The 17,811-nt window shown below is 35.2% G+C and overlaps 1 protein-coding gene across 14 annotated transcripts in view; it reads right to left on the reverse strand.

Annotated features, from left to right (window-relative positions):
• Positions 1–17,811, reverse strand: part of LOC112456997 (CUGBP Elav-like family member 2) — a 334,288-nt gene that overhangs the window by 19,709 nt on the left and 296,768 nt on the right. For all 14 annotated transcript variants that reach the window (XR_003041043.1, XR_003041044.1, XM_025019829.1 and 11 more), the window contains one exon: positions 1,055–1,260. Coding sequence is in view for 12 of the 14 variants with exons in the window: in XM_025019829.1 (XP_024875597.1) it covers positions 1,055–1,260 (206 nt within the window). In the remaining 2 variants the exon portion in view is untranslated. The remainder of the gene's footprint in view (positions 1–1,054; positions 1,261–17,811) is intronic.

The following is a 17,811-nucleotide window of genomic DNA, read 5'->3' on the forward strand; positions in this document are numbered from 1 at the left end:
AGATCCGATAATTTACCTATTCACACCAATTCTAGCTTTGGTAGCCGAGGAGTACGGAGCGAGAAGGGGAGATGGAAAAGTCTTGGCGAGCTTTGAATCGCCAAGATGTCGACCAGTTCAGCCGTCTTTACTCTCTCGCTCGGTTTTAGTTACCCCGAGTTAAATCGGTATATTTCACCGAGGTGACTAGTCGGATTGTGGATGCACACGGATGTTTCATCGGGTGACACGGTGGCAATGAGCCAATACATTCGACGACTCGGTTGAATTGTCACGAAAAGAAACGATCTATGAAGACTTTGTGTGCGACCCGATCTGTGTGGTCACATCTGCCAGTCTTCACGACACTGTTTTCTCCGCTTAAAAGATCGAAGTCCTCGCGACCTAGTTCTTCCTTGCGATATAAATATGAGAGCAGATTGCATGTCCTTATTGAACTGCTCATTACTTCCACAAGCAACAAAGTTCTCATTATCTTTTACTTAATTATGGAAAACGTAAATGCAAAAAGGTTAATGTTGAACGGAAAGACGAAATCATTATTGAATGAGAGATCAATGAATGGTACGCTATTAAAGAAGCAAATGAATGAATAAAACACATTATTTTCTTACAAAAGTTGCATTATTTCTGTATGAGAAGTCGCCTATGTAGGTATTCTCAATTTATTATTAGAGATAAAATATCAGATGACGTTATATTTGAATTATTAATCGAGATGTAGTAAAGCTGCTAAAGTTGTAAACTATTAATAATTTGTATAAATTAGCTACGCGTAAAACTTCCGATTTAGGAATTCCTAACATCAAAATTAACAACTTTAATACTTTGACAGATAAAATTACATTAATTTCATTAATGTACGATTCATAACTTTTTATTCAAAATTAGAAACATTACTCAATTAATTATATACTTAAAGAATTAATAGCTCCAATCACTTTAAAGTTATAATAATTACAATAAATTTTTTCTTTAATTTTAATTTAAGAACAAATTAAAAAAATGTTGTGTAAACGTTACGTAAAGTGCTTCTTCCATCGTTTGTACTCACCTCCATTGTCTGGGAATGATGCAGAGCTTTGATGGCATTGATCGCGTACTGCTTACTAGCGTAGGTAACGAAGGCACAGGCTTTACTTTTCCCGGTACTGTCCCTCAGCACCGAGCATTCCTCGATCATTCCGTAAGCGCTAAACATGTTCCTAACGTCGTTTTCCGTGAATTTTTTCGATAGCATGCCGACGAACAGCTTGCGCTCTGTAATAATAAAACACAACTTCCATTAATAATTGCTTTGTGTGGTGTCACGTCATCATATGAAAAGTAAACGAGCGTATTTCGCGTTAGTAACATATGCGATCTCAATTGCAATAATGCAGTAATAGCGCCGGAAGACAATCGTCTTAAAGATAATCCTCGATTATCCTCAATAATGTGTGATTCATCCTCGCGTATAATCCTACAATTAGTCAGTGAGAAACGTGTCTGACTGACTAATCATGCAATCGAATAACGTAACTATAGTCTTATTATTAGCAAGATTGTGTTATTCTACGGAACTGCGTATAATGGATAAATTAAGTGTGTTACTCATTTATTACTTATTTATTGTGCTTCTTACAACTGGGTATTTTAATTTAATTGATATTTTATGGTTATATATTTTTTTGAATTATTACAGACGATCGAATGATATAAACTTCACTACTTTTTCTCTCTATTCTTTAAGTTTACGACGACTATGACAGTCAGAATGATTGATTATTTCATAAGTAGTAGCACTCGGCATTTTCAGTATGTCATTATGGTAGTAAAGTTTGCATAAGATTAAAAAAATAAGAATTATTGAACATAAGAAGAAAATTCTTTTATTAAGCGTTATGCAAGACATAATTTCGCTATTTTTATATCAAGTTCTGGTTATCTGAGCAAACTTATTAAAATTTTATAAATGGCATTCAACCATCATTCATAAAAGATTAATGTTTTGCAGATTAAAAACTAACAATCGTCATCTAATATTCTCGACGATCTCTCTACGAGAAACGGAATCAATTAATTAAAAAAAAAAAAAGAAAACGAGTGTTTTGTACGATATGACGTCGTGCTTAAACTTTGACTCACGTCGTCTCGAGTCGAGGTCGCGGAGTGACATCATGATTTCCCATCTCGCCCACCGTTTAATAAGCGTTTACGGATAATGCGGACGGTGGCTAGCTATGGGCCATTTGACGATGGCACCGACCACTGGAAGAGGCGACCTGGTCAATATTTGTTTAGGACCGGGAGAAAAGCTTCGCCCAGAGAAAAGCCGCTTATGTAAATTCGGCGTCGCGAGGGATAGGCTAGGCAAAATACTCGGATATATCTCTCGAGTTTATCCTCGTTTCTCTCATCCCCCGTCAGACGTATTCAATTCTCCTGTGAATCTTCTTGGTGTTAATGCACCGCGCTTATCTCTGCGTGACGCGTATTAAGAAAATCGAAATAATTCAAATTTTGTGCATTGTATATATGAAGTTTGACGTATTACAATTACAATTGCGAGTTATTTCATTTGTGCGACCTATATATTTTTTTTCGAGAAAGATTAAACCAGTATTTTCATCGTGTCCAAGTACTTATTTTTGTATAAATGCTGCATGAGCATTAGATATGCAACAGCGACTCGCGTCATATTAATTAATATTTCGGTGCCCTAATAATATAAACTAATACAAACTAATATATTAATATTAATATCGAACTATGCAAATTCGCCGGCTAATAAGAGGTCTAAACATGACGAGCATTAATATGTGAAAATTGTGGCTCTCTGTCAAATGTTGCAATCCAATTCGCGCGTTATCAAAGGAACACCGATGCTACGTTTCGCGAGCTATGCGCCATATTAGTGCGAATTGAAATCTAGCATACATCGATTTATAGTGCGCGCAATGTATCTATAGAAGTTTTGATATCAAATTCATACGCTATACGATTGCGTATGATCATGTTTCCGGAAATCACCAATGCGCTTTATGTGCAAATAATTATGGCCCATAATACTGATAAATAATGCCGTGACTTTTGTAATGCTTGCTGTATAACAGAATATAACAGAATAGAAGAGATATCGATAATATAAAATATACTTTGAAATTCGTTATTACAGCGACAACAATAATAATTTACTTGTATAACAAATTCTTGTATTAATAAATAATATAAATTTAATCGTATAAACTGCTTTGAAATTTGATATTACATATGTAGATAATAATAATTTATTTTTATAATAAATTCTTGTATAAAAGATATAACATTAGCTTTATATGCCTATCATTCCCGATCATTTTGACGTTATTTTGCAGCAGTGATACTGTCACGGCAATACCGGTTTTCCAGGAATATATAGTAAATCCTAAAGTAAAGCCCTTTGATTGGAAAATTTGTCTGTTGCATCAATTCAATCTATCCGGATGAAAACTCCCTGTAACAATGATCCCCTTTGCGTTTAACAAGTCGCATTTAAGGGGTTGTGTCTGACCGAAACGTCCGAAAAAAGAAAATGGCAAAAAAAATGTACTGAGACCCGAGAATCAAGAGAGTTCACCCATGGAGAGGTTGATCCATGCCGCGGGGAAGAGCAGAGAAAGGACGAGAAAAGCGCTGGATATATCGGTCCAGACTATGGCAAACTCGTCCGCAGTTAACGATTTAATTAATTTCGCAGCCCCTAGCGACCGGATACCCGCGGTTGCCAACGACGGATCGGATTTCCCGCGGAAATCGAATGAAAATTTTAAGCCCTTTCCCTTCCCGAGGAAAATACGGTGTAAAAAGGCAGCCGGCGGCTGGGGGGGCGGAAGACAAATTCTCCTCCCTCCCTCATCCTCTCTTGCGTTCCAGCGGAACTGCGGCTTTCGCGGAATGTTTATTAAATACCGAAGGTGCTGGTTTATGCCCTTCCCTTTTCCTTCTAAACGGACCGAAATTTTCCGCCCGTTGCGACCAGAAGGGGCGGATATTACCCGCGTATACGAAGGTCAACGTATCGAGTATTCCGAGATCGATCGAGGGTGGAGTCGTAGTCAGACAGAAAATAAAGATGAGAGATCCGAATTGTGTGTGTGTCTCTTAGTAAAATATATCATCACATTTTAATTCACATACGAAAATAATACGTGCAGTAATTGATAAGAAAAAGGAAATCAAACAAATTATTGGTCGAGTAGATTGTAAGAGAGATTTTTTTGAGCAACTATGAGAAAAACCGAGAAAGCAAGAAATAAGATATTTTTCAAAATCAATTGTCTCTTGTTAAATTTGAGGTGATTTGCTGTAATCAAAATTTGTTTCAAAGTGGTAAGTTAGAGACAATTTTTGTGTAATAAATATATAAAGTGGGCACCCCATATCTTCAAATTTACATTTACCTAATCGCGCGTGAAAAGACTTTCAAATGTATCAGCAACTTTAGAACTATTGGAGAAAGTCAAGATCCTATAATATCAATTATATTGAGATTTTGAAAATAGGTGCTAATTTCATAGGGATTCTATACATATTCCGTACAAAACAATATATGCATATATATTACTAATTCTGGGTAATGCTTCTCTTATTGTGCCATCGGGGTAATGTCGAGCTTATTGTAATCACATTTGGACGTGAGGCTATTAACGTGGAAATAAAATGAGAGCGCGATACAGAGGTACTGGTCTCTGTAACTGCATTTGTAATGTAATTCACGTGCAAACTAGATACGACGCAACGTCGGATCATGCAGTCGGATATGAGATGCAGATCGCGCCTGCCGGAATGTTTGCATCGCACCGAATATTCCGTTAGGATGTCTGCAACACGTCGTCGTCGCGAAATACGTGTATCAAAGTATTGCGCATATTCTATCGATCGAGCATTATAAGATTTGTATAATGAGCAAACAATAATACAAAAGTCATTGTAAATTGCAAGAGACATGCAGCTTTTTATGCATGGCACAACTTATCGATTATTGATTATAATTTTGAAAGATACAACGCGTATAATATCTTCATGTACATAAAAACTCAAATACTGTTTAATATTCAACTCTATATTTAACCGATCTAAAATTTTTACATAATAAAATTTAAAATAACAAGTAGATTTTTATATCTTTATTGTTCGCACAGGATATAATCTTATAAGTGTCGAATAAAATAAACGTATAATATACTTACATGTGATAAAAATATCATATAAATCATATCAAATAATTTTCGTTATCAAAGTCCATCGGAGAATTATTGCTAAATAAATGTCGCTCACGCAAGTCCCACGTGGTGAAAAGTATACTATTCGTAGGAAGTTCCGTGAGATTAGTCGGTGTTAATGATAATTTACACTCTCTTCGCGGATGCGAGGAAGCGTTTATTCGATACAAATAGGTGTCTGACTTTCACAAACAAAATGCTTGTGGCCAGCTGGTGGCTAATGCGGTCGGTTGCGTTCGATTTGATCTTCTATGCATCTCATTCACAACTTGGGCAATTAAATCGCAGCTTGCGAAACGTGATAATTTTCCAACGAATTTCCGAGCCAGGCATCCTCAAATCGATCCTCGTGCTTCGATATGCAACCGGCAACCTACCACGCCGTTATTCCTTATACTCGATTTCGCCTTTTTTTCGCGGCACGATGCATCGAAGCGCGAGACGTTGCGAATGAACCGACGCTCTTACAGGCCGGCAAGAAAAAGACCAACGCGAGATTAGGATCGTGCATGCAAAAGCGAGGGAACCCCAGAATTTCGTTGGGAAACGTTTCGATGTGCCTTTTCGAGATGCGCGGCACAAGAACGAGTCGCTGCACGATACGCATCGCCGGAAGCGTAGCGTACACTTTGATTTCCGTCAAAACTCGTCTTCTAGGACCAATGCTTCATTTGTCAATAAAGATTTCTGAATTATTATATCCGAATAAAACTTTAAAATTGAGAATGTTGCGAAAGTAATAATATCCTTAATTGTTCGAGGAGAATTATTTTCAATTTTGAAAGATTTGCATAATTAAATATGATTTAATCGTATCTAATACGCGTAATCGGTATATGACATAAAACTATCTGATGTATAGATAGAAGTGTCATTATACTGGAGTATACTAAAAACTCAACCATATAAATTCCAAGATTGAAATTTCGGATTATACAAAAACTGACGGAATAGAATTTTCCACTTTTCAATTATTACACTGAGAAAAAAGTTATTAACCTACTAAATATTTTCAACTAATTATTATTTTTTAAATTAAAATATTTATGTATTTAAATTAAATACGACATGTTAAATCTAACATGATGTAATTTGATTCAAATACTTAAATATTTCAATTAAAAAAATAATAATCAGTTGAAAATATTTAGTCAAAGTTAATAACTTTTTTTCAGTGTATTTAAAATTACAATAAATATTTTATATTATCTAAATAAAAATTTGGAATGCACGAAATAAATTTAAAAGCACTAAAATAAAATTATTAGAATATTTTTAACAAATTCTTGTTAACTCGGCCAGTTGATTTAAATTCGAGACGTTCACTTGAAAGCTTGCTCGAATATCTGCGAAACATATCTCGAGATTATATCTCTTATGGTGACTTTTTGCGGCTGTACCTAAAGCTATTCGAAGGAAAGAAAGTTTACAAAACGTGAGTTTTAATTAAAAACATTTTTCTCGAGTAGCGTAATCGTTTGCCGCTCTATGAATACTGATTATTAATAATCATTAAAACTGGCCTCTTGCCACCGACTAAGGAGGATTAGATTTGTCTCATTGCTGGTTTCGTATTCACTGTGTAGCATATAGTCTCGCCAGGAATATTCTTGCTCTCTTAACACTACGGCTTTTAGGCCACGCGCCGCGTTTTAAGAAACGAGAATTGACTGCGTTAATTCAATTGCCACGTTCGCATATGCCGAGTGCACCGCTTTCTATCCATAGAATGATCTACAGAATTAGTTATCTATGAAACTATGTTCCTAAATCTTTAGCTATATGAAGATAAATATCTGTAGAGAAAGAATAAAAAAAAAAATAGATGTAAAGTTTTTGAATAAAATAAAAAAAACGAGAATCTATAGATAAAAATGCTGATGAATTATGATTAGGTATCTAAGAATAAATTATTAAATCGGGAATTGAAAGAAATTCACACATCTCGAAGCCAATCTGGCAGCCGATGCACCGACAGGTGTATCCATATCGCGTTCGGTCACAATTATGCGGTCATTAGTATGTCGCTGACGAAGTTCGCAGGAAATGACGTCAGACATAGGGTAGCGATTTATAGACAGCTTGGAATTCCGATTAGCACTTTGACGGTTGCAATAATAAGACGGTAACTTACGCTTTATGATGCACGAGATTACAAAGGTGACAATTATTGTTCTATTTTATGGAGCGACATTTACGGACAGTAGTCATCGTGCAGTGATATGAATTTGCAGTCCAATGAAAATACAAACCAATCCTGTCACAGTGATTAATACGTAGACAGTGATAAACGAGCCAGTTAGAGAAGGCACCTGCGAACGAAACTGTCTTAGCATATGCATAGCGGAGCCTGCATAACTGTCCTCATTTCCGTTTAAATTATTTGCTGGGAAACCAGAGTATTATATTTTTCATTTCAACCGCGCGTAACACAATTACATTAAAGTCCCCATTCTATTCCATAGCACATTTACTATCACATGAATGTGCTTAACTTGATTCTTTCCACTTTGAAAGCGATATCAAGTTTCTTATAAAATAAATATTGAAACGATACAAAGAGACAAAGTGGTTAAATATGTATATTCAGCTCTAAATAGGAGAATTCGTATGAATAGAGAAGAGAACTAAAAAAATAAAAAGTTCTCTTCAAGAAATTTTTGTAAGTGAGCAAGCAAAACTAATTTCGTCAGAATGAACATTTCGCAAAGCTTTGAAAGAGCTAAATTCCCATTATGAATCCTCTACCGGAGACTGCATACATTTCGTTGAAACCCTTGTCACCCTCGTGACCACCAAATATCTTCCTCGCGATCGCACAACCGCCAGTGAGAACAAATGACGCCATAAATCGTGGATCGCGACTGCGAGCGCCAAGTATCACCATCGTTAAGGACGTATATACGAAGGATACGAATGATGCCTCATACACGTCGGAATAGTAGATGAAGTTCACCAGTACCGCGTTATCCCCAGCAGACTATGAAGACCCATAAGCGGGTACATTAATTGGGCATTTGTATGGGATCCGGTGTCTCGTGTTGCGCTTCCGGTTGGTTCCTGCGGTCAAAGCCATATTATATGCTATCCTTGTCCTCTAGCTTGCACGTCCTTTCACCGGAAAAGACTCCCTCTTTTCGACATACAGTTCGTTCTGCTTACCGCTCCCTCGCGCAGCTAACTTCTTTCTTAAAGACGTCCGCTTTTTCTTTTCGCAAGAGAGTTTCTCTTTATATTATATTTTTTTATTAGAAACAATCTCTATTAATATGATTTAAAATAATATTACTTAAAATTAAAGAAAATTTAAAACAAATAGTAAAATTTTTTTAATTATATATTAAAAATAATGTTTTAAATTTCATGTTGTACATTATTATATTGTTTTAAATGCTTCAAATTTGGTTTTATAATTATTTATTCAAATTATACTATAAAATACTATTTAATTGTACTACAATTATAATATCTAATTATATTATTATATAATAAATTATATTTCAAGATACGTACTATAAATCTTGCTTGTTTCAAACTTTACGTATTATAATATTTGATAATATTGCGTAACTAGCGCATTTCACTTTTTCTTCCAAGTATATACTCCTACTCATAAAATCGTCAGCGCATGTAGATTTGCCCGGTTCTTTTTACCTGACGAAACCCCGAAACGTTCTTCGCATACGGAATCACCTACTTTCAAGGGCTTCAACAAAGACGATTTCTCGGATACTGAAATAATTTTTTGTGACCTACTTTCTTTTACCGATCTCCAACTGATTTACAGCTATATGTTTTGTTTCAGATACGTTTGTTTCATATATTATTTTGCATCTCCCTCATCATTGTTCTTCGTCAAACTGAAAAATTTATCTTTTCTAAAATAATACGTTTTTATGAGTAGGAGTATATACTTGGAAGAAAAAGTGAAATGCGCTAGTTACGCAATATTATCAAATATTATCAATGCAACTGTTAATTAATTTCTATTTATCGTATCGGATACAGGATACATGAGATTCTTTTGAAAATAATAAATATACAAACGTATTTTGACGTAAATTAAATCCGTGACAGAATTCTCGCTTTTGATGTACATATTATGTTATGAACAAATTTTCCCGTTGCAAACTTAATTTACATAAATTTGATTTATTTTAATTTCTCCGATACAAATATAAATTTATTCAATACGAGTAATAATACAAGTTATACAAGTAATACAAGTAGCATTAATACTGAAACAAAATTTACATTTGTAATGATAGTAAGTTTAATAGGATCTTTTTTATAGTTGACATTGTAAAAGAATAAACGAGTTTCTAAAGAGAATGGAGTTACAACCTCGATATCTTAGCAGAGATTTGCATAATAATTAATATTTACGTCATTATCCGATCTCTATGCAAAATATCAGCATCGATTATTTATGGTCATGAAAATCTAATCACACATTGACGTTTGATCAAATCATACATGACACGCCTAGGAAAAATGTATGTCACTTGTCTCAGAGACTATTATTTACATGTCTTTTGAATTCTTTCCAATATAAGATTTACTTTCAACAATTTAACAAATACAAACTGAAATTATTCAAATTTGACTAGTTACTTAACTTTAACTTTTTAAATGTATTAAATTCTTGAAATAAAGTAATAAAGAGCGTATTACATGTAATGACAAATGAGATGTTTGCTTACAATATTAGAAACTAGTTTCGCATCGCAAGACACGAAAAATTATCATATTATAATTGAAAAAAATACTTTATAAATGATAACTGAAATCTACAATTGTCGTAAATTTAAAAATTTACTTTAATGAAAGAAGACAATGTTCTTTTTCACTTTTATTAAAATAATTGACATCCCACGTTTTTCCTACAAGTGCAATGATTGTTTTAGCCAAAGTTCTTTCAGCTGTTATTACGTCTGTAGGATCATGCGGACACGCAGTAGACACTAATCCCCGACTACTGCTTACTTATCATATGCATGTTGCTATGCAAAACTCGTATGAATATGTAAAACGCGGGTCAGCGACTACGTTCTTCTCAAAATGAAATTGTCGTGAGAATAGCACCGGTCTTGCGGGTCACTCACGACCTTCGAGATCTTCGTTCTTCATTTCGCATTTTGCTCACGCCATGAAATTGCAAGCTACGAAGCAAGAACTTGAACGCCTCGATTGCCGGTAATCATCGGTAGTCCTGATAATCGTGTAATTACTCGACACGTTTAACCGTAATCGTTTTCTAGTTGCCGCAATAGGCACATCGACGCGTTGCCAAGTTGCACGCAAGATATACACGCTATCATCAAGAATCGCAAACGTGTCAAAAGCTCTTCCTCCGTTGCCTCTCTATTTCTTTTTTACAGAAATATTAATAATGCAGCACCAACAAAATATCTTTTTGTTATACGTAAAATGAACAACGAAAATATACTTTTATTGTTGTATAATTACGTTCATCATGGAACGCAAATAATGTTAGAATAATTATTCAAGCTAAATTAAAATCAAATTAACATAATCATCTGAATAAATTTGCATGGTTCTATGATCTTTAACATTTTGTTATAAATTATCATTAATGCATATGCAAGATATCCAAGGTTCAGTACCTAGCAAAAAAAGAAAAAGTTTAAATACAGAGTCCGAATGTTATACAATCCTCTATTGCCTTCTACTGTCCTCTATTGTAACTTTGATCGACGTACGTATCTATGACCAACGATTTGTAATAAATCATATCTGTTTTCTTGAACACAATTTTACCCACTGACGTCATTAATATAAATTTACAATTATATTTTATCACATGTAATTATTCAAAGAGATATTCTGTCCTGCAAAAAAAGTACTTGTATTATAGCTTGTAATTTTTTTTAGAATTCCGAGATTATAAAGTCAATGCATAACAAATTACCACGATGAAAACACACGTGAAAATTTACCAAACTTTTAATTTGTAAGACGGTTATAGAAGATTATAAAAAAAATATTACATCTTATAAATCTAAGAGATTTTCGAAACAACGTGATGGACAAGCATTGTCTACGAGCAATTAATTAACCAGAATCATACGGTTATACATATACAGAAATTCGGTGCTGTTACGTTACATAGCTGTAATATAAATTCTTGCATAAAGTCGGAATGTAATGCATCGCAGCAACATAGGTAGGTATGAATTCACTCGACGTGGAAGCTAATATTCTTCGCGGGCGGGCGAACACACGCGGCGCAAATGAGCACGTTGAAAATAAGTCGCGTAAAGTTGCTTTCGCAACGGCACGACGGACGAGGAGGTACGCGCCTATATTGCAGTCGGAAGATAACGGCGTGGCGACACTACGTGGCGCATTTATGTCTGTTGAGACCTCTAAGCGACAGTTTAAAACCTCTCACGCTCAAATAATTTTACGTATATTACACGACAAATAATACGACAATATACGCATGTCGTCTATAAAATTATGTATTCATGTATTAACTGTAAAATATTTCACAACAATAATCGTCATAATTAAAACTAATTTGGCGAAATGTATAGGTAATTAAAAAGCTGTTTGATTCAATCGAGATAATTTTCAATTGCAAATTAAATAAATAACGAGTAAAACTTGTTTATTAAATACCTATTTGTTAAATTTATGATAAAGCTAATCAAATTTAAAGAGTGAGTCGAAGAATAGATATGTTTAAACGACATTTTTTATATATTTATTATTTTTACCTATAACTTTTCGGATATGCTTCAATAATCATGCGTTCAGTGCATCCGAGGCTAAATATCGAGCCGGTAAATGAATTACTACAGGTAGCCGTTCCGTGCATAGCTGTGTGCACAACTGTGCACGACGGCATATACGGCTGTGCCGTCGTACGGTACCGTAGTGCCGGAGCATACGGCAACGAGCCGAGAGCCTAACCGAAGAATAATCGCAATCCTCTCTTGCGCAACCGGATGGCCGCCGGTTTCTGCGAAACCGTCCGTCTCGCCGTGCAAGACAGGAGAGAAAAGCTCGTCCCGAGCGGACTCTCCGACTCGACTGAAACGACTCGTTAGTATCGCCGAGGTTCCCTCAAGTGAAATCCCCATGCTCCACCTCCGAGGGAAAATGTTCTCTCTTTAGATATATGATCTGAGGTTCCCTTCGTGCGCGCTGCTTCTTCTTTTCGAGACTCGTGCCATCGCTATCGTCGACCTACCCGCTACCTGCCGATATTCCGTCGACCAGAGAATTATTTCAATATTTTTCTTATTTACTCCCGCGATTAAGGCAGATCTGTGCTGTGCATACAGACTTAAGTGTAGTTAGATTTGAAAAATTCAAGATATAAAGAAAGCTTCTATAAGCAATGATTTCTTCATTTTTATAAAAATAAAGAGTAATTTTTGCAAAGTTTTGAAAAGTAATTACTGACAATTTCAGTCTTCATATTGTTAATGTGATTCGTTTATGATCACTTTCATCTTCAATCTGCTAAATTACATTAAATTAGATCAGAATAATCAAAGTAAATTTCCATCTTTGTGATATTGTGTTGCTTCTTCGAATAAATTTCATTAAAATTAATGTCATTTAGATGAAATAGAGTTACGCATGTTCACTTATGAAATGCGAGTATCTTAAATATATTTCAAGGGAATACAAAGTCCTTTCCATATAACATTTTTAATATCGAGACCGGTACGGCTACCAATTTTACTCGTGACGACTAAAATTACTTTGGAATATCGTTTACATACCGCGAATATACTTTGCTCCGCAGCGATCATTAAAACTCGACATACCTTTGAAGGATACGGTTTCGTCGTGACTTCAAACGCGATTCCCGCGATGCATCGCGTAGATAGGTATGGAAAAATGTCGCAAGTTTCTTCAATATGTTTCGCTGCTCTTTGAGTTGCCCGATTTTTAAATATTTTTGACCTACATTTTTCTTGTTCCGCCAGAAATAGCAGTGCTTTACGTCAAAGAAAGAATTCTCTTATGCATACTTCATACATTTTTACGCAGCATTTCAATTAATATGTGCAAAAATGTTAACATTATGATTATTAGCAAAATGTAAAATTTCATAAATTTTTTCTTAACTTATATGCGACATGGAGATAGTTGAAGATATATTGGTGAGAGTTGTATCATTGATAAAAATAAAATATAAAAACAACATTTTAGATGTCTCATATTTTATTTAGCAATATCTTTAATAGATTGCATATAGATTAAATTTGTGAGATTTTTTCATATAATTATAGTATGAAAAAAGCGATTAAAAATAATAAACGCGGCATTTCTGGATATCAGAAAGTCATCGGTATTCAGGCGCGGTATTCTTATAATTGTTCTGCGAATTGTCGTTTGCCGAGATCACGTCTATGTTTCGCGCGCCAGCGTTACGCAAGTTGCCTGCAGGGCGTTGTTTTGCACAGGTTGAAAACAGCGTTATTATGAACGAATGTTCAAGGATAGACCGCCAATCTCGCGCGCCTCGTATGTAGCACAGTCCGAACGCGATCCACCGCGAATTCTGGAATCATCGAATGAAAAAAAAAAAGGAACAATTCGCGCGGTTACACGCGGTTTGTGCAGATAGAACGGAATGATTGCCTTCCGCGAAACAACGATTCATGATTACCGCACTCGGCTATTTTCGGAACGTATAAAATCCCGCAACGCGTAAACTAACTGCATTGCGTTACGGAATATCATTCTACAGTGAGATCCTTCTCGAGCTGAATGGCTGTTCGAAAAAATTGCCTACATTGATTTTGGAGCAACATCTTCTGGCTGTGAGATATTCGAAAATTCAACCTTCATCGAGTCTAATTGTAAGATTCCTGCCGTGTTGAAACAATGAGCGATGATTCTCAGGAAACAATACAGAAAGATTTCCTTAAAGATTTAGCACAGTGATAAATTCAATTATTTTAAACCGTGCTCAAAGAACATCCGCGCCATAAGTATATAATAACATGAAGTCATTGGCCGAATTTGATTGATGACTGAATGTCTCTTTTCACATTGCGGCTCTGCTTATGGCATAGACTGAGAAGGGAAATTAATTAACCACAGATTAATTTACGTCGACGCAACGTAAAGTACCCGGCCTGCAGAGCGATGCAGCCCTGAATAAACGGCGCGCGATAATACACCGCGTGTATCCTGGAATTTCACACCAGCCTAAGCAAGGAGAACACAGAGGAAAAGCAACGCGTACTGTTGTTCATTTCAAGGTTGGCATCATCGCGTCAGCTAAGGCTGCAGTTCCTTCCATCAACCGATGTTACGCGGCAGAAGGATTATATATTTGCGTAACGAAGATGACGTGTGTGTAAACGTGCGCGCGCGCAATACTGATGCCGACACCCTCGAGGAACTTTTTTCTCGACACAACAATGCGAGGATAATTAACGTCCTGACGTTAATTCGGCCTTCGCCCGTTTTCAATCGCGCACCATTGCAATTTGATCGGGTAAACTAGGTCTGACGGTAGCCATCGCGCTCGCCTGCAATTTGCGCGTACTGCGTTACGAACGAGCGGGTTGTGCCGTGTTTACGCGACCGTGATCGCGAAACGTTGGCGGCCGAGTTGAAATGCCGGGTATTCGTTATTGGGTCGATCAAATGAACATCCACGCCAGGCTCTCGTGTAATTTCTAGTTATTAGTTGCTACGTGCCTGTGGGCGCAACTATGGGGCCAGGAAACAGAGACGATGCCAGGAAGAGGCGAGACTGATACACAGTTGATTTGAATTTCATTGATTTTTATGCGTTCTGCATTAATTTTATGTTTAACTTTATGGGTTCTGATTTTCTTTGCAAAAATATAAAAGTTATACTTCCACGCCACGCAGTAAATATGCTTATGATATACGCTTGTATTTGCATCGTGCATTTAAATCTAAGAACAAAGAGCAAATTCTAATAATTGCAAACATATGACAACCTATCTCATGCCTGTACGTTCGTTTATTCACATTGGGAGCTATTGGGAAAATAAAATCTATACAAGTTATGTGTATTATAGATTTCGCTTAAGATATTGCTTAAGATAGGCAATATCTTCAAATCGGCAACACATTTAGCAATAAATTACGCAATAAAATTAGAATAGAACAATCAATATAAAATATTTAAAGTAATAATCTAAAACATAACTGTCAAAGAAAATTTAGATTATTGCGTAGTTTACGATATACGACGCAAATATATGTAAGAATTAAAGACCGCAAATACCTAAAGATCGGTGCATGTCACGGTCGACTTAAACGCGAGTTCATTAACTGTTATCGCTGCTAGATGACTGGTATTTCTATATTTAGCAAATCTTCATCAAGGATGACCTATTTAAAGATAACCAATATACTATACTATACACTATATACATACAAATACATTGCCTTCGAATACATCAAGATAAATGTCCCTTCGAGTGCACTATCAGATGTTTTTACATGATTGCTTTACTAAAATCACATAGCACGAAAATAGTGATAAAATGCTGGAAATAGATCAAAATTTTTACACGCGAGATAAAGTTAGCATGCCAGTAATTCATTAATAACTTTTTGTAAAAAAATTTTCGTCTTTTTCGTTATTCCAAAGCAAATCACTACAATTCCTCATTCCACGATTTATTTATGAATTTTTTTTAACAGACAAATGCAAAAATACATATATGTATAAATTTCATAATATGAATTGAAATATTCAATTAAAAATGATGTCAAAAAGTTCTTTGTATATCTATCGTAAAAAAGACAAAAGTTGTTCAATGTAATTTAATTAACTTAAATTTTAATATTATATCAACTAGACATCACAGATGCACGCTACGTGCGCTATTTAGCTTTAATATTCTACTAGTTCTACCACATTACACTATTATCCCCTTGATACACAAACCTATTAAAATATATGCAACGACAGATATTCGTGAAATAAGCACAGTGAGAGAATCAATTAGCATCGCGGAAAAGCGGCAACAATTAAATCTCTTACGTGCCTTTTTCAAGAGCGGATTCGTGATACAAATCTAAAGCATGATAAAATTCGCGTATTTTCTGCACGAAATTATCCGATGTAAATGATTTGATATCTTTATTAAGATCGTAAAAATATAACGATAATGATAGAGACTGACGTAAGATTATTCAAATAAATATCGCACATCACCAGCTAAAATGGATTTCTCATGGCCTTCATTTTTTACCAACCAGCAATAGCGCCTCTCTCTCTCTGCCTCTCTCTTTCATGCGCGCGTAATAACGGTCTCCATTGATAAATTTCTGAAGCCTGCAGGCTGCAATGACCGACCACAAAAACAAGCAGTACATACAAACGCTGTGCAGAGAATTATTTTTTTCTTTTTCTGTTCTTCATTACAGCTGTTACTTCCTTTTATCAAGGTTTTCTCTTACGGAGTCACTGATCACCATTAAACCAATAAAAACATTGAAAAAACACAATAGACTGAGGGATTTGTATCATATATCCAACGTTAAACATGACTACTTAATTTTTGTTCTGCATGTATATTGCAGTGGCTCTCTTTCATATCGCGTAAATAAATCTTAAAACTGGAGCACCACATATTTAACGTTGCTAATATGCTAAGTAGAAATGTGAATGAGAATTTAATATGTCCTCGTTATTAAAAGAAACAAAAAGCATATGAATCTTTTTTCTTTTCTTCTGTTTTTAAATAATGCACTATATTATTTACGTATCTCCAAAAAGAGAAATAATGTACTGATAGATTTTTTTTATTTAAGTAGACTGATGTTCTTTTGTAGAGAAAATTAGTAATATTTTTCTTCTTTTAATATTATATTTTTTATTAAAATTAGCCCATATTTTTGTAATATAAGTTCTTAAGTAGCGAGTTGCTTTGAAAAGAATATTTTACTAATTTACTTGATAAAGACTGTCGCTAAAAGTCGAAAATACATCAAACATATCTTGCAACATATACTACGATTTGTAAAATATGATTTATCATAAATAAGCGGACAATTAGAGTCTATAGCATTATACCTATGCAAAAAAAAGGCGAATTTAATGTGGTACATAACGTGAAATAAATTATTACATGGTCGATATAATCGTCAAATAACAGATGGAAATTGTAGTTGCTATTTGCGATGGCTTGAAATAGTAAAAAAGCATGTCTGCCATGCAGAGCATTTTATTTTTCAGCAATTTAGTCGAGTTTGCTGGATAGGAATTCGCCGAGCGTAACGAATTACGTGATTTTTCAGGGACGGCACGACTAGCGATACGAGTGAAAGCGGAACACGCATGCATGTTAACGTGCAAAGAAGTGTCACAAGTGAAATCCCTCTCCACATCAGCTCGGATCGTTTCGTCGATTGCTATATTTCTTTCGAATATAGCAATCTGAATCGTTCGATATACCGTGCGTATATACCAAAGGTTCCGGAATGGCCAATTATTTCAGAAAGTATTGATTTATTGGAAAAATGTTTCAGATAAAAGTTGGAAGATTCAAAGAGGGCCAGTAGACGATCTTATTGTATTTTAGGTCTA

Source organism: Temnothorax curvispinosus, unplaced genomic scaffold (genome assembly GCF_003070985.1).
Source record: "Temnothorax curvispinosus isolate PA1 unplaced genomic scaffold, ASM307098v1 QBEX01007396.1, whole genome shotgun sequence".
In the NCBI taxonomy this organism is placed as follows: Eukaryota; Metazoa; Arthropoda; class Insecta; order Hymenoptera; family Formicidae; genus Temnothorax; species Temnothorax curvispinosus.